The sequence below is a fragment of the Cryptomeria japonica genome, chromosome 1 (genome assembly GCF_030272615.1).
Source record: "Cryptomeria japonica chromosome 1, Sugi_1.0, whole genome shotgun sequence".
In the NCBI taxonomy this organism is placed as follows: domain Eukaryota; kingdom Viridiplantae; phylum Streptophyta; class Pinopsida; order Cupressales; family Cupressaceae; genus Cryptomeria; species Cryptomeria japonica.
Window position 1 is genome coordinate 147,644,212 of NC_081405.1, and position 23,855 is coordinate 147,668,066.

General features: G+C 35.6%; 1 protein-coding gene across 1 annotated transcript; it reads right to left on the reverse strand.

The window, feature by feature from the left end:
* Positions 1 to 446: 446 nt before the first annotated feature.
* On the reverse strand, positions 447 to 2,259 carry LOC131027353 (allene oxide synthase, chloroplastic). The gene has a single exon (XM_057957392.2). The coding sequence runs from the start codon at positions 2,144 to 2,146 to the stop codon at positions 695 to 697; it is 1,452 nt and encodes a 483-aa protein (XP_057813375.2). The 5' UTR covers positions 2,147 to 2,259; the 3' UTR covers positions 447 to 694.
* Between the last annotated feature and the right edge of the window lie 21,596 nt (positions 2,260 to 23,855).

A 23,855-nucleotide genomic window follows, 5' to 3' on the forward strand; every position in this document is an offset into this window, starting at 1 on the left:
TGTTCTGTCTTATGTGTTAGTTAATTGTAATGGCTGAGTGCCTGAGTGCTTTATGTATTCGTTGCAAATCTGGAGTTGTTTTACCTTATATATTGGTTGTTTGTAATGGCAGAGTGCCTTATCTATTGGTTGTTTATACTGGCTGCAAATCTGAAGTTATTTGGCTGATTAGTAATGACTGTTATGATCCTTTCTTGACCGTCTTCTTTTTTTTTAATTCATTTCCATTCTTTCAATAAAAAAAGAAAAAGTTTAAGTGACAAAAACCTATGCATGACCAGCTTTAAACAATACACATTGAGTAACATATTAAATCTAGAGAATGTCAGTTAATTCTGAGTGTTTCACTTTCAAGCTTCAAAATCAAAGCTTAATGTATGTGACCTACTAAAATCCAATAAAAACTGCAAAACTCAACATTCAGTCATAATATATATAGAAATCCGTTAAAAAGGCATCGCATGCGCTAAATAAGCCGATTAATGTGAAATTGCAGACACCCAAATCAATGACGGTGTCTGCAGAGATCACAGTGTATGACATTATGATGATCAGAAATATAATACGCAACTAGATGTATATCCGTCTTAAACATGGAAAGGCAGATTGCCAACTAATTCAGCTTTTGAATGACACAATTAGCATAACAAGTACAAACATATGCGAAGGAAAGATTAGGTTGTATCTTATCTTTCTAAGAAGCCTTGGTGAGTTGCGTAAAGATAGCCGAAGAGGACGACTCGTCCACAGCGAAAGAATCATAGCGGAGAAAGAGATGAGCCACCAAAAGCCTGGCGACCATTGGAACAATATCCTTCCCTGCGCACTGTTTATTGTCAACCGTGCTCTCATCCGTTTCCCGCCCATTAGACCACAGTACATACTCCAAAAGCTTTTCCCCTTCCTCTCCAAGAAACCTCCCAGGAACAAACTCCTCGGCATTGGCAAAAACATGAGAATCCTTGGTGGCCAGCGGCTGATACCCACCCAGCAGCTCTCCTTCCTTTATCTCATATTGCGCGTCGTACGACTCCACCATGAAGTCTTTCCTCGCCCGCGCGTACTGCAACGGCACTGGTGGGTCCATTCTCAGCACTTCGTAGACCACGGAGCGCAGTAGCGGCATCGACTCCAATGCCTTCATATTCAGCCCTCCGTTTGCCTCCACTGCACCACGCACTTCTTTGGCGATCTCTCTCTGCAAATCTTGGCCCGCCTTGGCAATATACTTGACAATACTGGGGAATAATATGAACATTCCACCGAAGGCGTTGAAGCCGATGTGGAAGAGGAGGTCGTGGCAGGCCTCGTCCCTTTGAAGCCCCATCTCGTTTTGCGCCACATCCAGAAGGGCAGATCCGCGCGTGTCGACAAAATCATAGAGCTTCTTATAATCCCGGGAGACGAGAGCGAACGGGAGAGTAATGGTGTGTATTGTGAGTTCGTCGAGAACCTTGGGCAAAATGCCCGAACTGGCGATTGGGGCGAGCTGCGGCGCGAGCCAGGTCTTAAGATGCGTAGGCCCGCTGTTTCCCAGGCTAGCCGGGCCAGGAGCAACTGGATCGGCCCCGATGAGCGCCCGGCATAGAAAATTGAATATTAAATCGTCCACTTTGTCGCTGAAAGAGGCCTTCCCTTCATTCTCGAATTCTTTTTCGACTTCCACAGACAGCTCGTCGAATGCCTTGGTAAATTCGGGAAAGATCCTTGGGCGGGACATCTTGAGCACCTCGAAGCAGAAGGCCTTGAGCTTTCCGTGAGTTTTTTCTGATGGATCTTGGTAGACAGCTGTCCTGTAGCCGCCGGTGAAATCGGTGCTGGGCATGTAGGCTCCGGTGAGCACGTCTCTCTTGTCGACTTTGGTGAGGTCGAAGAGCGTGGGGAAGGTCTTGGCGTCGAGGAGCATTATCACCCGGGGATCCGACACGATGGGCGGACCAGGCGGCATGTTTACTCTTAACACAGTGCTCTTGTATTTCTGTATTCGGGTCTTGAAGAAGTTCTCCGCGCCTTCAGTGACGAAGTAGTCGAAGCGATCGACGAGAGAGTCGACTAATGGCAGGCCGTAGGAGCCTGGGATTTCCTTGAGTGGAAGAGCTGAGGTAACGCCTGGTTTGGCCATGCTCGCAAACGTCCGCATTGTCATGGAAGATTCCTGGCAAGGAATTACAATACCCTCATCTTTTATGGAGAAAGAAATTCATATATATCCAATAAATCAAGGACATTTGTGACACGGCCCCATTTAAACAACCGACGTCTTCAATTCAATACACATCTCATGAAGTTAGTCTTTTTCAACCCCTTTTTTCAACACTATAGTTCCACACTTTTTTATAAAAAAGAAATGCTTCTCCTAGATGTACCATTTATCATTAATTAATATTTGTGGGGCCCATCTATTATGGAATGGTGAATTCGTAAGGGGAAATTATTCTCCCTACAAAATGGCATGATATGTCATAATAAAACACCATACCCCATCTTTCATATGATAGCATGATAGATAGCAGAGTTTAGCATAATTACAATGAAAACTAGATGAACAAATGTCGGAGCCCATGTTGCGTCTCACTATAGCCACCTCATGTTTGTATGGACTTGTATGTCAAATTTATTTATAAATAATCAATGATAAAATGTTTCTTAAACTGTTCCCTTTTCATTTTTTAAGTCTTCATTTTGGTCTAGCAAGATACCTCTATTTAACAAAGTGAAGGGCAACGGTTGCTCTCTATGTTGTAGATATCATTTAGCCCTTTTTGAAAATGAAGTAGAAATTGCTCATTTCGCTATTCTCTTTGTTTTCTATAAAATGAAATCAATAAAATATAGTGCAAATTAGATATTCTCTGCATATAGGTGTTTTGTTTTAAGTGGTTTCAACTAATGAGAGCCCCTCCTTTAAAATCTACACCCACTTCTTTTGTCCATTTTTCTTTTAAAAACCCTAAACAACATACAAACCAAAAACAAAAGTAGAATTGTTGTCATAACCATAATTTCTTCTTAAGAAATTACATAAAGATATTATTTTAAATATCAAATTATTCAATATTAATTCGTTATTAATCATATTTGAAAATTAGTTAAATATTTATATGTGGATTTTTTCAAATAGTTCACTTGCCTTGACTAAGAATTTTGCTTTTCATGCTTGTCTGACAACTTAACTGTCTAATCCAGATAGAAAAATCACTTGAATAAGAAATTAAATTGAAAATAATATAATCTTATATAAGATTTATAATACTCTACCTAGTAATAACAAGTGTTGCATTGCAGGGTAGTTCCTACGAAGTGTGGCATGATAGCTTTGTTGGGGTGTTCTTTAGGTAATAACTCAAAATACTGTTTAGCATGCTCAGGTTTGAGTTTTTCTACCTTTTCACATAAGTCTTTTTAAAATTTAAAGTATTTATTTAAGCATGGGATTTATATAATAATTTTGTAGTACTATTATGAGTTGTCATTGATGTCAACACTGCTCCAGTTGGTTGCTGACCTGCTCCGATTGGACATGGTTTTGGTAGAGATTATCAGAGATTCTTTTCCGGTATGTTTAGATAGTTGGATTTATTTTTGGAAGGATATTCATGATGATTTTATGTATGTCATATTTAGTTGGTTCGTGATTTGGTGCTCCAGAAGCTATTGATTATGTTATAGACCGTCGATTGATGTTGTTGGTCCCGGTTGGTAATATTTGATGAAATGGTTAAGTGGTTTTGGTGCAACTTCTAGAAATGATTCTTAATGTGATAAATGTGTTCTCGATCGTGTCTCAATTGTTTGGTGGCTTTGCATTGGCTAGGATGAAGATTTGGTGATCCTATTTGGGTCCGATAGGATATTCTGTTTTATTGACACTGAGGGTTTTTCCCGGTTGGTGTAACGTGTTGCGATTGATCTAGAATCCTCTCTAGAAGTGTTTGATAATTTGAAGATGTTATTTGGGTCCTTGGTTGACATGGGTTGTGATCCAATTATTGTTTTATGCATTGTAATGATAAATTTATATATGGGTGGCCAACCTACTTTTTTAGCTCTATGTAACGTATAAATATGATTGTAAGATCTCATTGTACATGATGAATGAATGAATGATGGATGGATTGAATGCATAGATGAGTGATTAACAAATATATGTAAATATGAAATAAGGTCTGCAAGGTTGATAGAGTTTGTTGATCAAGTTGTATGAGGATTTAGTCCTTCGGTTGTGTTGCAAATTGTGTGCTTAACCGGAGCTGTAACCAAGCATTAGGAGATGCTCTTTCCACATTTCATTTCCTCCAGATTGTAGTCCGATGATTATGTAAGTCTGTGAGACTTCCGTTTTGTGTTGAGGAGTGTCTTCTAAGCATTTGACCTAATTGCAAGTGCAATCCCCATTGTGATATTTTCACATACTACTACAAAAGTATTATCTGATTATGGGTAGGGTTTCCCATCGTGGTTTTTCCCTTCATCAGGTTTTCCACGTCAAAATATTGGTGTTGTGTACTCTCATGCTTTATCTTTCACAGTGTTGTTCTCATTTTTCTCTGATAGAAGGTTAATAATCTACAATAATTGTTTAACTTATGGAAATTTGATTCACCCCCCCACCCACCTCTCAGTTTTCCTTCGGTTCATTCTAACAATTGGTATGAGTGAAAGTTCCTCTCTACAAAAGCCTAACTACTTGAGGAGATATGATGGCATCAAGTTCTTCATCCGATTTCTACTCGAAGGAGAGTCCTATATTTGATGGTACAAATTATGGAAGGAGAGAATGAGGATTCATCGGAGATGTCTTGGAGCTGAGATATGTGAGATAACAGAAAAGGGTTATATACCTCATGATCCTAGTTCTGGAACATCGACAATTGTTGATGAATAAAGGAATGTTGATAATGATGTTAGAGCAAAAGAAGCATTGTTAAGTTCCCTATCAGATGAAAAATTGTTGAATGTCATAGAGCTAGAAAATGCAAAGCAGATTTGGTTGAAGCTTGAAACTCTTTATGAAGGCGACCAAACAGTAAACATTACAAAACTTGAAGGTTATTGGGTGAGATATGAAAATTTGAAGATTGAAGAAGATGAAAAAATTAGTTCTTTCATGGATAGAGTGAATGAGATTGTCATGGGAATCAAATCTTGTGGTGGAATAGTTAATGAGGATGAGATCATTTCAAAAATTCTAGGAGTTTTACATTCGGATTATAAAATGTAAGCTACTGCGATAAATAAAATCTAGAAAATGTTAAATACCCCTATTACCAGAGACACATTACATGGGAAATTGACTACTTTTGAACTTGAAGAGCTTGGAGATCAGAATTCTACTAAAAGAGAAACTGCATTTAAAGAATCTACCTTCGGTAAGAAGAAGATATATTGGAAATAGTTATATGCTAAAGAGATGGAAGACATTGAGAGAGAGAACATAGAACTTGAAGAATTGAAAGCCTAAATTGGCAAAAGAATCCCTAAAGGACTAGTTGGAAATAAGTATGAAGGAAAAGTTCCATTTAAATGATTTTCATGCAATAAGATTGGTTACTTTGCTTCTAGATATCCTAAAAGAGCTACAAGGAATCATGATTTTTTTTTGAGGAATTATAAACCTAATTTGGAATATCAGATGAAACCTAAATATAGAAAGAATAAGGAAAAATCATGTTACTATGCTGGTGATAATGATGAACCTGTAAGTGTATGTGGTAATTAAAGCTTAGGTAGTGGAAAATATTGGGTCTTTATTGCTATCAAAGATGAATCTCCGGAACCTATCAATGATGCATCTCATACTGAGGAGAAATCCCTAGCTGCTAAAATTGAAGAGAAAGATGAATGGTTTATAGAAAATGGTTGCTCACACCACATGATCGGTGAGAAGAGGTAATTCCTAACTCTGCACAAGAATTTGATGGTGTACTAGTCTGATTTGGAGACAAGGCATGCAAGATCAAAGGAAAAGGGACAATATTCTTGGATGGTGAGAACAATACTGACAATGTTTATTATGTTGAAGGTTTGAAACATAATCTCTTGAGTGTAGGGCAAATGGTGGATAGAGGATTTTATTTGCAATTTAAAGATGGAAGATGCAAGATTACCAATAGATCTGGATTGGAAATTGCATCCAGATTTCAAACCAAAGGAAATATCTTTCATTTGAATTCCAGTGAGAAGACTTGCTTGATTTCTCAAATTGATGAAAGTTGTCTATGACATAAAAGGATGTGTCATGTGAATTTTCATTGCATAGTAAACATCGATTCAACAAAGGTTGTTAGAGATTTTCTTAAGATCATCAAGTCTCATAATCCGGTATGTAGAGAATATCAAATGGGTAATCAGGTCAGAACTTCCTTAAAAAGCATGCATGACAGATCTAATGAAATTATTGATCTTATTCATACTAATCTATGTGGTCCAACAAGGACTAAAAGCTTCCAAGGAGATAGATGCTTTATGTTGCTTATTGATGATTACTCTAGAATGATGTGGGTTGAACTTTTTAAAGAAAAATTAGAAGCCCTTCACAAGTTCAAAATATTCAAAGCTATTGTTGAGATAGAAACATGATTGAAGATAAAATACTTAAGATCACATCAAGGTGGTCCATTTACATTTGGTGAATTCAACAATTTTTGTGAGAAATATGGAATTAGAAGACAATTATCTACACCTAGATCTCCACAATAGAATAGAGTATTAGAAAGAAAGAACATAACTATCTTAGATATTGCAAGGACAATGATGATAGAAACCAAATTGCCTAATACTTGTTGGAAAGAAGTTGTCAATACTACAGTCTACACTTTCAATACAATACACATAAAAGGTGATACTGGTAAGACTCCTTATGAATTATGGTTCAATCATACTCCTACTGTTAAGTATTTTAGAATTTCTGGAAGTAAATGATATATTAGAGAAGTTGATGGAATAAGGAAATTTGATCCTAGATGTGATGAAGGAATATTCTTGGGTTATTCTACTAAGAGAAAAGCATATAGATGCTTTAACAAAATATTGCAAAGGATAGTGGAAAGCACAAATGTCAGAGTGGATGATCAAAGAAATAATCAGATTAGATCATATGACTATGGACCGGAAGATGAGATTGTCAAATCAAAACCAGTAATGCAAGAATCGGATCAGAGCATCGATCCAGTTGCTCTAGTAACATTAGAAAATTCCATGGTAGCTATTGAAGAGTATAAAAGGTCAGAAAGTCAAGATAATCCAAAGACTCCCAGGTACGTAAAAATGAATCATTCTAAAGATCAGATCATTGGAGATAAGAGAAAAGTTGTGATGACAAGAAGAAGGTTAGTTGCTAAAGAGGTATGTTTAATCTCTCAAATTGAACCAAAATCAATTATTGAAGCGTGCAAAGATGAGAATTAGATGAAAGCAATGGAAGAGAAATTAAATCAAATAGAAAATAATAACACATGAGAATTGGTTCCTAGGCCTAAAGATAAAAATGTTAGTGGAACTAAATAGGTATTCAGAAACAAATTAAATGAAGAAGGACAGGTTGTAAGAAATAAAGGTAGATTGGTTTGCAAATGATAATCACAGCAAGAAGGAATTGATTATGATGAAACTTGTGCTCCGGTTACAAGCATTGAAGCAGTAAGACTATTTCTTGCCTATGTTGCACACAAGAACTACAATGTATATCAAATGGATGTCAAATGTGCATTCCTAAATAGAGATCTTGAAGAAGAAGTGTACATTGAGCAGCCTAATGGATTTTCATTATCAGAGGACAAGGACATGGTTTGTAGATTGAGAAAAGCCTTATATGGATTGAAACAAGCCCCTAAAGCTTGGTATGATAGATTGGATAAACATCTTTTGAAGCTCAAATTTAGCAAATGTAATGTTGATAGCAACTTATATTATAATATTGAGCATGATGACATATTGATCATTGAAGTCTTTGTTGATGATATCATTATTTGAGGAGAAGAAAATCTATGCATGACATTTGCCAATGACATGAAGAATGAATTTGAAATGTCTATGATTGGTGAGAAGAAATTTTTCTTAAGTCTGTAGATCACTCAGACTGATAAAGGTATTTTCATTCTTCAAACTAAATATGTGAAAGAATTGCTAAAGAAATTTGGACTTGAAAACTCAAAACCAATTGGAACCCCTATGATAACTAGTTGCAAACTATCAAAGAAAGATGAATCTCCTATAGTGAAGTCAACTAGATACAAATCAATGATTGGTAGACTACTGTACTTAACTAAGACTAGACCAAATATAATGAATGATGTCTGCATTGCTTCTAGATTTCAGTCTGATCTAAGAGAAAATCATGAAATTGATGTTAAAAGGATATTCAGATATTTGAAAGGAACAACAGATTATGAGTTATGGTATCCAAAGGATGATGATTTCAAATTATGTTCCTATATAGACTTCGATTGGTGGGAGATGTTGATGACTAAAAGAGAACTACAGGTGGTGCATTCTTTCTTGTGAAGAAATCAGTCTCATGGCTTAGCAAAAAAATATCATGCACACTTCAATATCTTCTGTTGAAGCTGAATATGTAGCTGCTACAATAAATGATACTCAGACTTTATGCATGAAGAAAATATTGAAGGATATAAGGGTAATTTATAATGAGCCTATTCTTATTCACTGTGATAATACAACTACTATTGATATATTAAAGAATCCAATATTTCATTCCACATCAAAACACATATCTATAAGATATAATTTCTTGAAAGAAAAGGTTGAAGCAAAGGAATTTGGATTGGTATATGTGCCCACTCATGAACAAATTACAAATATTATAACAAGACCATTGCCTAAAAATACTTTTAAATATCTCAGGAATCAATTTGGGGTCACCACCCCTCTAGGAGAGACTTAGAGATGCGGAGATGCATCAATCTAGTGAGCTTATCAGAAATATCTTTTGATCCAGGTTGATGAGATGGTGTTGCTAGTCAGGGGGAATAGTTAGTTGATTGGTTGAATACCTTGGCATCAGCCCTTTGACATTGATGTCAAAGGGGGAGAGATGTCCATGTGAAAAATAGAAAAACATTTATTACTATGGGGGAGAGATATTTCAAAAAGTGAGAGCCAGATATATCAAATCAGTCAGAGATCAGTTAGTTCTTTTGTTGTTATCTTGGGAGAGACTTTCTTGGAGATTGTTGGCATTCCATGACACTTGGATGTTTTTCACATTCAGTGTTGCCATCAATGCCAAAGAGAGAGATTATTGGCAATATGCAGGAATTGATTATGTGTCGTCATTGATGTCAACACTTCTTTGGTTGGTTGTTGACCTGCTCCGGTCGGACATGGTTATGGAAAAGGTTATTATAGATTCTTCTCTGATATGTCTAGATTGTTGGATTTGGCTTTTGGAAGGATATTCCTGCCGATTATATATATTTCATATTCAGTTGATTCATGATTTGGTGCTCCAAAATCTATTGATTATGTTCTAGACTCCCAGTTGATGTTCTTAGTCCTGGTTGGTGATATTTGATGAAATGGTTAAGTGGTTTTGATGTGGCTTCTAGAAATGGTTCTTAATGTGCTAACGGCGTTCTTGATCATGTCCCAATTTTTTGGTGGCTTCACATTGTCTAGCATGAAGATTTGGTGATCCTATTTGGGTTCGGTAGGATATTCTGTGTTATTGACACTGAGGATTTTTCCCGGTTGGTGTAACATGTTGTGGTTGATCCAGAATCCTCTTCAGAAGTGTTTGATGATTTGAGGATGTTATTTGGGTCCTTGACCGATATGGGTTGTGATCCAATTATTGTTTTATGCATTGTAATGATAAAATTATATTAGGGTGGCCGACCTACTTGTTTAGGTCCATGCAACGTATAAATATGATTGTAAGATATCATTGTACATGATGAATGAATGAATGGTGGATGGATTGGACACATAGATGAGTGATTAACAAATATATGTAGATGTGAAATAAGGTCTGCAAGGTTGATAGAGTATGTTGATCAAGTTGTATGAGGATTTAGTCCTCTAGTTGTGATGAAGACAATGTGTTTAACTGGTTGTGTAACCAAGCATTAGGAGATGATATTTCCACAGTTCATTTTCTCTAGATTGTAGTTTGATGATTATGTAATTTTGTGAGACTTCCCTTTTGTGTTGAGGTGTATCCTCTAGGAAGTTGTCCTGATTGCAAGTGCAATCCCCATTGTGATTATTTCATATACTATTGTAGAATTATTATCTGATTGTGGGTAGGGTTTCCCACCATGGTTTTTCCCTTCATCAGGTTTTCCCCATCAAAATATTGGTGGTGTGCATTGTGTACTCTCATGCTTTATCTTTCATAGTGTCGTTCTCATTTTTCTCTAGTAGAAGGTTTATAATTTGCAATAATTGTTTAACTTGTGGAAAATTGATTCACCACACCCCCCCCACCCCCCCACCACCCCCCCCCCCCCACCTCTTAGTTTTCCTCTAGTTCATTATAACATAACCAATCTCCCCTTCTCCAGAAAGACCCAATATGTTAGATTTTTTCTCATAAATTGATTCTTTATTTGTTTTGGATATAGTTTAGTGGAGATATTGGAGAAGAATCTTGGGATAGTTTCCAAGATAAAAAGAGATCATGTCACCCAGATCAAGGTGAATTGGGAACTTGGATCTTATATTTTGGAATGGAAGATCACCGACAGAAGTCTGGTAAAGGTTTTGACCAAGCACTAGAAATAGGTAAAAGAATGCACAACTTTATTTAAGGAGACAAAGTCATTTATTCTAAAGTGCTATGAGGAAGTCCAAGATAATCTTATTGAAGAGCTAGAAGATCAAGTGTTGGTAGAGGATTTATGTGTGGGAAGTGATTTCTATTACAAAACAAATTCACATTTATTAGTCTTCTTCACTCACAAAATATAATGGAATCCTAGTAGTCAATTCATCAAACCATATTCTCTCTTTTGACATTTATTCTATTAGAGTAAAAAAAAAAGATAAGGGAAAGAATGGTCTCCCTTTATATTGTAAGTCTTTGTGATGAATGGAGAGACATCAAATTTAGTCATAAAATATGAAAAGTTTATGGGAGAAAGAATTCATTAGGAATAGGAAGAGTCTTCTAGAAAATTGGTTAAATATGAGTAAAAGAAAACAACCAAGAGCAAAAAGATTGGAAGGAGTATGTATTCTAACCAAGGAAAATATGGGACCTAGGAAGTGAAACTTCTTGTCAAAGAAATAAATTGGAATTCAAAGGAGTGAGGATAAAGTATTCAAGGCAGATAATTGATTGTGTTAAAGGAGTTGAGAAATCTCTAGATAGGTTCCTTAGAGAGACAGTCTTCGAAGAAGGTAAAGGAGAGCTCTTGCCAAACTTCCTCAAAGAAAGAATGAGGTAGTCATTAAATTTTTTTGATAGATCTAACTCCAAAAGACAATAAGGAAAATAAATCCCTCTCTAATTTTTAAAAAAGGGGATAATTGAGGACATGTTCCTAACTTCAGTAAGGGAAAAAAGAGGTAGGGCATTTTCAATATCCCAGACAAATGAGGGGGGGTGAATAATTTGTAGATTAAAATATTTAAATTTTTCCACAGAAATAGGTCGGGTAAACAAATCTTAGATTACTTAACCATAAGTATATATAAACAGGAAAGATCATACACATGAAACACTAGATATGATGTGGAAAACCCAAGAAGGGAAAAACCATAGAGAGTGGTACTTCTCAATATACAAAAATCTATTAGGGTGATGTCGATTAATGTGATTTTTATAAGATGGATCACTCCCATAAATTCTCACTGTAGGTAGGCTCATTGCCCGATTAAAACTACCAAAAAAGAAAGAAGGGCTCACTGCCAAGAAGTAGAAGAAAGAAAGAAAGAATCCACCACTGAAGCACACAACTAACCCGCTAGAAGAAACCTTAGGCTCATAGCCACTGGTACCAAAAATTAGCACAAAAACATATTGATAAACCATATCTAAACATAACTTTGCACAAACCAATAGGAGATAGATCTACTTTTCAATCCAATTCCTCTATATCTTTTTGCCTTTTTCTATGTCTTTCTCATTGCAATCATTCTTCATTTATATTGATCTCCAAAATGGAATTTTCAAGTCGGCCAAGAAGATAAAGAGATAGAATTCAAAATAGGTCTTCACTAAGCATTCCTACAGTGGGAAGGATTGAGAAGTGGACTGCACAACAATGCACCAAGATGTTATCCAAAAGCTGCAATCATCAGAGAAAAAGATAGAGAATTTGAGGTTAATCAGATTCAAATTGATCATATTCAAAACCACATATATAGAGCATACCAAAATGTGTCAAATCATAATAACAAAGATACACACATGAATACTATAAATCTGAAATCTCATCAATAAAACTGGAAATACATAAAAATGTGAAGCACTACAACTTCTGCTAGAAAAATCATTATTGCATTGACTTCCAGAGGACAAATTTTGGACCTTCAAAACACAAGAGAAATATCTCAATGAAATTTCTAACATCATATCAACATATCATGAATACATCTATAACATACGAACAATGCAGAGCAAAACCAAACACTGAAAATACAAAATCAACACATTGACATCAGTGATAGCCATATTGACACATCAAAAAGCTTCACATTTAAAAAAATCTCCCCCTTTCTCATTACTGGAAATATTCATCAATGATAAACACATATTTAATCTTTTAGATTCTCCCTCTAGAAAAATGACTATATCTCTCCAAACTCTCAAGATCTTGAAACTTCTCAAACTTCTCCCCCTTTGACATCAAGCACAAAGGTAGGCAACAACTCAATTAAAAATCCACATAGCTCCTCCTAAGAGGAAGCCCCAAAACATTATCCCAAACTAAGATATGCATGAAGATCCATGGACTAATGCACTGCTAAATGCACTTAGTTCAAACTAGGAAGGGGTATGACCCCCAACATTTCTATAGATACTCAAACGTATCTTTGCACAAAGTGTTTGTAAAGATATCCACAAATTTATCTTTTGTACGCACATATTAAAGTTTTACTTCATTGTCCAACACCTTCTCCCTTAAGAAATAAAACCGAATAGAAATATGCTTTGTTCTGGAATGCAGAACTAAATTATTAGATATATTTATTGTACTTGTATTATCACACATGATTGAGACTGGTTCATCAAACATCACACCAATATTTTTTAAGGCTTGTTTCATCCAAAGGACCCGAGTCAACATGGGGAAGCTATAATAACTCAAATTTTGTGGTTGATAAAGATATAGATTCTTGATTCTTGCTTAACCATGCAACTAATTGGGAGCCAATGAAAAAGAATCCACCAGTAGTACTCTTTTTGTCATTAATACTTCCTACCCAATCTGCATCAATATAAGATTTTAGAGTAAATTTTGATCCTCTATTATACCGCAATCCAAAATCTTCTAATCCTTTTAAATATTTGAATATACATTACACTACAAAAACATAAGATTCATTTAGTTATTTATGAAATCTAGTTGTAAGACAAACAACATACATGATATTTGGTGTGATAGTAGTCAAGTATAACAATACTCCAACCATAGATCTATACTTGCTTGCATCATATTTAGGATGTTTATCATCATTAATGAACATACATCTGGTAGTTATAAGAGTACATACTAGTTTGGAATTGTCCAACCCAAACTTCTTCAATAGCTCTCTAACATACTTTGACTGAGAAATGAAAATACCTTTATTGTTCTAATTCACTTGCAATCCAATTAAAAAATCATCTCACCAATCATAGACATTTGAAATTCCTTTTGCATTTCACTAGAAAATGTATTGCACATTTCATCATTACCTCTAAAGGTTATGTCATCCACATACACAACAATAATTAGGATCTTACTTGAATCAAATTTAAATTAAATATTGCTACCAGCATACCCTTTTTGAAAACCTTGATTTAGTAGAAACTTATAGTCTTCCATACCAAGCTCTAGGTTCTTTATTCAATCCATACATCACCTTCTTTAATCTATAAACAACATCTATATCATATGATAACTTAAATCCTTCCAATTTTTCAGTATAAACTTCTTCTTTTAATTCTTCATTCAGAAATGTCAATTTCACATCCATTTGGTAAACTTTAAAATCCTTAATTGTTGCAAAAGCTAAAAAACATCTTGATAGCCTCCATTATAGCAATAGAAGTGTATGTTTCTTCAAAATCATTTCCTTCAACCTGTGTGTATCCTTTGCATACCATTATTTCTTTGTTTCTTACTACATGACCATCTTCATTTAGCTTATTCTAGAATAACCATTTTTTTCCAATAACATTCTTATCTGCCAATCTAGGGACTAGTTCTCAAGTTTGATTCTTCTCAATTTGATCTAGTTCTTCCTTCATAGCCTTCATTTAATTCTTATCTTTACAAGTCTCTCCAACTGTCTTAGGTTCAACTTCAGAAAGTAAATATAAAAGAGGTTGTTCTTTAGCATCTTTGCTTCTTGTAATAACTCCTTCTTTTATCTCCTATAATTGTTTTCTTAGAAAGGGTTTTTTGCACATACCTCTGAATTGTTTGGATATAGTTATTAGAGAAACTTGAGTTTCTTTATGCTTGATTTTAGTTGTGTTCTTCTCTTCTTCTCTGCTTGTAGACTCATCAGATTCATAACTTGCTTGAATACTAATTTCTTTTGAAATGTTTTGATCAACCTTCACATTTGTACTTTCAATGATTTTGTTTAGCCTCTTGTTATAACATCTCTAAGATTTCTCTTTGTAGAGTAACCTAGAAGTCTACCTTCATTATCTTTTCTATCAAACTTTCCAATATTTTCTTCATCTCTCTGGATTTAGAACTTACAAAAACTTTGAAATACCTTACTGAGGGAATTCTTTCATGTAATAACTCTTATGATGTCTTTCCATACTTCTTCCTGAGTAAACATTTGTTAATGATATATACATCAGTATGCATTGCTTCTCTCCGACAGACTTCTAGTAGATTTGCTTCTTTGACCATAGTTCTTGCCACCTCTTGAATATTCCTATTCACCCTTTCCACTACTTCACTCTGTTGAGGTGTTCTCGGAGTAGATATATGTCTTCTAATTCCATATTTCTCATAGAAAGTATCAAATTCATTAGAAATAAATTCTCCTCCTCTATCAGATCTTAAAAATTTAATCCTTTATTCAACTTCATTCTCAACTCTAGCTTTGAATATCTTAAACTTTTCCAGTGCCTCTAATTCTTTTCTTAAAAATACAACCCAAGTTATTATAGAATGATCATCTATTAAGAGCATGAAATACATCTCTTCTTGTAGACTTCTTATTCTAGTTGGACCATAAATATTTGTGTGTAGCAAATCCAATAATTTGATAAAATATTATTCTTTACCTTTGAATCTTCCTTTTGTCTATTTTCCCACTAGACATTCTTTGCAAATATTGTTATTTAGTTTAGTCAACCTTGGTAAATATCTCATAGCACTTGTCATGCTAATCTTCACCAAATTATCAAAATTCTTATGGCACATCCTTCAGTTCCATAGCCAACTTTTATTGATTTAAGATAATAAGTAATGTCTAGTAGCATCTTCCAATTGATACATGTTTACATCCATCTTTTTTCCTCGTAGAAGTAACAATTCCAAATCTCTTCTAGATCTCACAACAACCATCCTAAAAAATAACATTGTAACCATTTTGCACATCTACCCAATACTTAGGAGATTATGATGTAATTCTTTTATATAGTAAACATTGTCAATGTTATTCTTTCCATCAAAACTAATAGAAGCAATTCCAACAATCTAAGCAGTCTGATAATCTCCAAATCTAACAGAACCACCATCATACTTTTGAAGATTTTCAAATTTACTTTTCCCACTGTTCATATGATTTGAACATCCACTATCAGTGAACCATTAATTTCTACCTCTTCTAACATGCAATGCTAAAGCAACAATCTAAACAACCCTGAACTTATTATTAAATTTAGGTCCAAACTTTTCTACCAAGAAAAATCAATCACCATCCTAATAATTTGACTCATCATCTAAAATAGCAGCATCATCTTTAAAACAGTAGGTTTTCTTATTTAACTTTCTTTTTTTTCCTTAAATTTTTGTTTTGATCATCTTTCCGGACATCTAGATACATAATAACTAATCTTTTCACATTTAAAAAATTAAAGGGGTAACATACCTTTATATTTGTTGATTACTCTCTTTATCTTTCTCACAAAGTTCACTTCCTTTTAATCTGAGCTCTCATCATTTCAATCTTCATCTGCTACCTTTGATGCTTTAAATATTCTCTCTATTTTTACTTTATCTTTACCAAACTTCCTTATCTCAAATTCTATTAAGGTTCCATAAAACTGTTCTCTGGTAAACTTTGATGAATCATAGGTTTCTTTGATAGCTAAAATATTGCCACTATAACATTCTGGTAAAGTCCTCATGATCTTATCTATCACCTCCTTGTCATGCAAGGTACCACAAAGATCTCTAATCTCATTCACTACAATATCAAACTTTTGAAAATACCTTGTTATATTTGTTGCCATTCTGATGCAATTTTTGTATGATCGGTAAATGGTATGGTTGTCATTGTTGGAAAAATCATCTCCTTAGTCTTCATAGTCCATAGGCAGTGAGTAAACTGACAGGCCTTGAGTGAATTGGTAAGCAGTAGATCAACAAGTAGTAAGTAAAACAACAGGCAGTAAGTAAACTGACAAGCAGTAGACTAGAAAGAAATGATAAGAGCGACAAGCAATAATGAGATCGGGTAGTGGTGATTAGATTGGCATAGAAGAGGTTCATCAACTAAGAAAAGAACAAACCATTATACAAGAGGAAATCGGCTAGAGAGGTTTTTATCAATACACTAGAAGAGTCAGTAATCGACAAATAGGTAATGTTCAGTTACAACCAACTAAATCGGGAGTCTTCTCTTAGTCAACCGATAGACTTATCGACATGTTCGACAATATTGATAGAGATTTCTGCATGATTTTAGAAGTGCAATTTAAGGCCTGACAACAAAATTTTGAAAGGTATGTTTTGGAGAGAAAAGTTGGCAATAGACTAAAGGGTCTATAAACACACATATGTCATTCTTGACACGGTTGTTGTCAAGGTGAAAATAGAGGGAGTTTTAGAGTTTGTAGATATGAGTGACAAAGGACTGATAGAGTGGGGGTTTCACCGAGCAACGACTCATGTGACAGAGGATTAGCACTATAGAATCCAAGTACCAGCAAACTGGTAGAAGCTAGAGTTGTGGAGAACAAGAACAATTGATGCAGACCTAGAGTGATACTTAAGTGTGATCTTATTAGGCTAATGTTTAGCATTTTGTATCTGATCATTCATCTGTTTCTTTCTAACAACAACAACATAAATCCCTTAACTGGGTGGACTTTAATAGGTCCTGTTGTATAAATCCCTTAACCAGGTAATGGTTAGTGCCTTTAATAGGGTAAAGGCACTAACCGTCCTTGATAAAAATCCCTTAACCAGGTCGCACCTAACCAGTGTCTTTGTAATCTCCTAATGGGGATGGCCCTTCACTAGATGTGATTCAGAAGAGTACAAATTTTGTGAGTTCCACCTCACACCATGGTTTTCTCCCTATTGAGTTTCCACGAGATAAATCTATGTGTTACTATGTATCTTTTCATGCTTGGTTATTCTTCTACAATAGTTATTTATATTGATGAATTTTGAGTTAGCAACAACTAAAGTTAAAAGGTTTAATTGAGTAATTATCGGTAATGTGCTAATTCACCCCTCCCCTCTCAGCATCAGTTGCGACTAACAACTAGTATCAGAGCTTAGTTCCTTTGGAGAGAAGTTTGGCAACTTGAGGATAAAGATCATGGAAGAGTACCAGTATCAGAAGCATATTGATGAAGCTAATGAGATCAATGTTTAGTTGAAAGACAAACTAAGGAAATCTCTTGCTAAAAGGAAGGAATTGGCTCAACAACTAAATGGGAGCCAAGCTATCATAGATCAACTCTTTGAATAGAGTGGATCTGAAGAAGCTAAAGAAGAAGTCTCAGAACTCATGGAAAATAACAAGAATCTGATTGAAGAAATCACACATATCAAAATAGAACATGAAGGTCAGGCCCTGAGAATGACTGAGATATTGGAAGCTAGTAGAAGTGTTGACAAAAGAAAGAGAGAGGCAGAAGAAGATCTATCAAAAGCTGAAAGAGCCAAGAGGCTTGCTGAAGATGCCCTAAGAGAAAATGATGCAATCATGATTGAGAAAGATAAAGAGATTGGAGTTCTCACTCAAGAAAATGAATACATACATAAAAAATTGAATGACAATGTAGAAGAAAAGGAGATGATGATGAAATAGATTGAACAACTCAAGAGTGAGTTGAAAACTGAAAAATGAGAGAAATGAGAAGCTAAGAAAATTCAATGAAAGCTTTGAGAAAGTAGATAGACAGTTGAAGGCTCAGACAAGAACAAAGGATACAACCGATCTTGGTTACCTCGGTTCAAGTCCTATGGAAACTGGAGAATCATCTAAATCCAAAAAGATGAAGGATGATAAAAGAAATCACTCAAAAGAAAGAGGTATGAAGTCTTCCAAATTCTCTTGTAATCATTGTGGAAAATTGGGTCATAAGACCAATGACTGTAGGAACAAACTCGTTAATCTAAAGAAGACTTTCACTTTTGATGGTTACTGCCACAGTTGTCATAAGTATGGTCACACTGCTTTTGAGTGTAGATCTCAATCAAGTAGCCTGCCAAGTGTAAAAATATTTAATGGAAATTGTTTCACTTGCAATAAGTTTGGACATAGATCAGAAGGATCTAGGTTCAAGACAAAGGTATCAAGACCACCGTTCAAACCAGTTAGTCCTAACAAAAGGATTAATCAGTTGAATGCCACTTGTTCCATGTGTGGTAATTTTGGTAATGTTGTTGAAACATGCAAAATGAGGATGGGTCAGAGAAAAAATCTAGGACCATGGAGGGCAACTAGTATGGCATGCTTTAACTTCCATAACATCAACCACCTAGCCAGATAGTACAGAAGCTGATCCTACAACCGGTCTGTAGACAAGAATCGATTTAGCAAGAAAAAGGAGAAAAATGACCTGAAAGGAAAGAAGACAACTGAAGAAATAAGAAATGAAATGAAAAATACATGGATCAATAAGGATGAAGGAAAAGAAGGACAAGGACATTCTAAAGCCAAGTCATCATCCATCGGTGATGACAGTTCCTCTTCAAACTAGGCATGTCCATGCTTAGGGGGAGCACAAATGGTAAGATTACTTTTGAGTCCCCTTAACAAATATAAGGATATGCTTTATCTTCATAGTTGTGATGCATGAAAGATGGTCTAAAAGTTCTTAATTAAAGTATGTTATGTGAGTTATTTAGTTGTGTGTTAGTATCGGCAACAAATAACCGGTAAAGTCAAATTGGTGTTCTTTAAGTTATTAGTTTCATAACTGACCATTGGATCACAACACTGATAAATCTCAGTGGATAAATAAGGAAATGGTAGCACATTTTCATTTACCTAACTACTTGTGAATATTCTTGATCTCTTGTGTGTTCAAAGGCAATTTGAAAATTGCTAAGCTTTGTTTGTGCGGAAATATTCAAGCAGAGTGATAGTGGTGTTTGGTATTCCCTAGGAAAGGGTTTTCAACTCCATCTGAGAAAATCTGGATTGAAGGTCATCATGGTAGCGTAGATATCAACTCCTATGTTGGTTGAAGCTATCAAGGAACCCCAACCCAAGTTCAAGCTGCACCCAATGAAAGCTGATGAAATCGACAAGATCGGTGCTTTATTATATGTTCCCTTCGATTTATTGTTGGTAAAATATATTCACTCTTACATTCATTCCAAGCTCAAAGAACTTGGAGATAAGTTCATTCAAAGTGAGTTTAAAGGGTTTTGTGACAATGATGACTTGAAACCAAGCTTCCTAAATCTGAAGATGAAGGGTTTGGCATATGTTGTAGACTTTCCTGATTAGTTTCATGTTGACTGGGTTAGATATGTATTGAGTAGGGTTCATGATCAATATTTGTGGTTGGAAGATCATGTATTGATCAAGATCACAAAGGAGATGATCTAGAGAGTGATAGGGTTCAGTGCAACTGGTGAAGCATTAACCCTAAGAATGATTTTATCGACTGAAGTCACTTAGTTAACCAAATCCTGGTGTGATAGTAAAGCAATGGCAATCACTCATATTGAGGATGCTGAAGTAAGATTTTCCTTTATAGTGTTGGGATACAAGGTTTATTAATCTAGCCAGATGAATAGTGTGTTGAGCAGTGCCATCCATGCTGGATATCAAATTATCAAAGAAGATGCAACATATGATATATGTGAGATGATTCAAAGTCAGTTCATGGTGAACATGGAAAGAATAAAGAAGGATAAGAATAAATCCTTCAAATATGGCTCTAACTACTATATATATTTTTCTATGTGCTAAAATATTTTCTCGGTAAGGATAATATAGTATGGTCATAGGAGAAACCTATCGTGGTTCATATAGGTGAATTGATTAGGGATCTGGGAAATAAATTTGGGGAAGAAATGTGGGGATATTTCAAGGAATTCCAAACTAGAATGCACAAGAGGGAAATAATTCTAACCAGAATAGTGCAGAAATACAAGAACAACATTTGTTTTCTTGTAGATACAAATTGTTGTATTATCCAAGTAGTTGAACCCAAAACTTTTTGGGTTCCACCTATGAGGTATGAGGTTGTAGAAAATTTGGTTAAAATTCATATCAATATGCTTCTATCTAAACTGGTAGACTTGAAGGCAAAGATATTTGGAACATATGAGGAGGCAAGCTCTAAAATAAAACAAGAACTTCAGGTGCCTATCATTAAAAGAAAAGTAAAGAAAATTATTGATATCCTTGACAAGAAATATGGAGGTGAAGCATGTAGTACCACTACCTCCACTGGTGCGAGTGAGAAAATAGGGATCACACCTGCCAAAGATGAAGAACTGACTAGTGGAAAGAAGAAACTAATAAAAACAAAACCAAAGGGGACTGCAGCAACTAAACTGGCAACATACACAAAGGAAAATAATCTAGGTACTTCGGTATCTTCACCAAGCAAAGATAGACGAGTAGGAGTAACTTACACTATAAAGAGGAAGAGTGATCCAAAGATTAAAGAGAATAAGAAAGAAGGTGACACTGTATCAAATGTGGAAATAAAGGAGGTTAGAAGAAGTGAAAGGAACAAAGCTCCAACAATTGATGAGATGGTGCATGGCATCAAATAATTTGGAGGTTTGTCCAGTGTTGGAAGAAGATATTCTCTGAGTAACGATGAAGACAAGAGAAAAATTGAGGAAGCTCTGATTTGGAACTTACACAACTTTTGTAGAAATCTCAGTGAATTGTATGGCATAATCCCATAAGATTTTCTACATCAAATTGAAGGAAGATTGAAGACTTCTCCAGCTACTTAAAAGGAACTCAGAATAAAAGCACTCATGGAAGTGCAACATGACTTAGATCTTGATCAAGCTTCATTGGTGGTTGAAGCATGCATTCAACATTTAAAATAAAGTAACAAAACTAGAAGAGTGGCAGTAGGAGAAGTTAGAGAAATGCACACTAAAAGTGTTGCCTTGTGAAAGGAAATTATGGACCAGCAAAAGAAGGTTGAAGAAGAAATTGAACAAGAAACTAAACAGGACAAAGGTGAAGCTGTCATTGATAAAGGAAAAGATAAGGAAAAGAATCCACTGAAGAATTTGATACGTTCACCATTGAGAACATCATAGGAAATTTTGTGTCAGACATTCCCAATCTAACAAAGGGTATTGAACAACCGGTTCATACTTCATCGGTGGAGGAAGCTAATAAAACTATGCTTTCCAGTCAAGATGAAGTGTTAGTTGAAGACACTCTGTATGAGGATACACCTCATAGAACCCTATTGACACCAAATCCTAATATTCATGAAGAAGGAAAAGAGGAAGAAAATAAGATAGAGGAAGAGAAGAGAATGAAGGAAGGAAATGAGGAAGAGAAGAAAATAGAGGAAGGAAAGAAATCAGAGGAAGGAAAAGAGGAAGAGAAGAAAATAGAGAAAAGAAATGAGGAAGAGAAGAAAATAAAGGTGTAGCGTCGTAAATTGTACGCACTCGCTAGGGTGGTACAATTTCACACCTAGTTTAGCACCCGCCTTGGTGCATTTTACATTCTGCATTGCATTTCTCCTTAAGCACTTAATTAATCAAATTAATTAGGTCTAAGGTTCCTATTTCATCATTCTCTACATCATAAAGTTGGGCCCTTTCACTAAAGCGCGCCCTTCGCATTTTATTCCTCCAATACATCACTTAATCAAAAACCCTAATTAAGTCCTATTCCGAACTTGGGGGCTTGGTTTCGGGGTCAAAACATCTCGAAATCACCTGTAACTTCGGGATTCTCTCTAAAATCATCATATCCGATGGCCCTAAAAATTTGGTGAAAAGTTGTCGGGACCATGGCGCCCGTGCACATGGTCCCGGACATTTTTCTCGAAATTTTAGGAGCCCGATCCAATCATAAAATAAACCTTAACCCCAAGAAATTGGCGGGATATTCAATCTCTAGGTTGGCCAAAATACGAATTTACGACCTAGGGTTTCATACATAAGAGCTCTCTTTCTTCATTTGGAAGGATCGGATTTTTGTTTCCAGGAACTTCATATGCAGCGAAAGAGAAGATCTTTGAGGACTTCAACAACATTCAACATCATTCTATCAAGCATCTATCAAATTCATTCATCCACTTAGGGCTTGGAAGACATTGAAGAACAATAGGAGATTACCGACTGAAGATTGGCTTGTACTCCTCCCTTGAGGGTTGGGTATGATTTCGTATTGTTTTCATGTCTTTGCATAAGCTTTGATACATCATTTATTCATGCTTTAGATCACATTGCATCTTGATTTAGAGCATTTACATTATCATTTACAAGCAATTAGGGTTTACTTTCTAAGGTTGCTCTAGTTTGCTTTCTTGCATTTTGGACCTTGCACACACACTAGGTCTGCACACACAATACATTTTACAAAACAACTTGGCTATTCGTGGAGGTGGAAATCACCGAAACGGGGGTTTGACTAAGGCAAAACCCTATATAGCCACCCCTCCCCCTTTTCAGATATTATTGCAGGTTTCGAGATTCGGACGACGCCGCGGGATACAGATCCGGAGAGAGAAAGCTGAGACAGCACTCTGTGTGAAATTGCAGAGCAGAAGACTGGGACAGGGGCGCTGGGCGCCCTGGTCCTCCGGACAGACAGTGTACAGACAATTTCCAGACAGTGTTTCAGAGTGCAGAACAGTGGTTTCCGGTGCAATTTTCAGGACAGTGGCGCCCGCGCCCCCGTCCTGAACATTTTCAGTCCGATTTTGACTCCAGGTACATATCTGCATTCTTATTTCATCCTTGTACTTATAGCTGTTCATTGTTTAATCTCAATTCTGCAATCTTGTTATTAGTTCATACTTGCATTTTGAGATTAGGGTTTGAACTTGCATTACTTGATCTTACAATTTCAACAAGGGAATAGGAATCCTAATAGATATTCCATGGCTCTCTCTTTCACCAAAAGAAGTAGCCAATTGTGTGATATCTCTAGGCTCTTTCGTATTCCGTAATGTGTGTCAAAAGGTAGGATTAGGGCATGATTAACCTAGTCTCGCTTTTTCCCTCACACATTTTGGTGAACCCGACGTGAATCTATCATTGCTTCCTCTTGCATTGCATTTATTAGATCTAGATTTAGATTTAGTG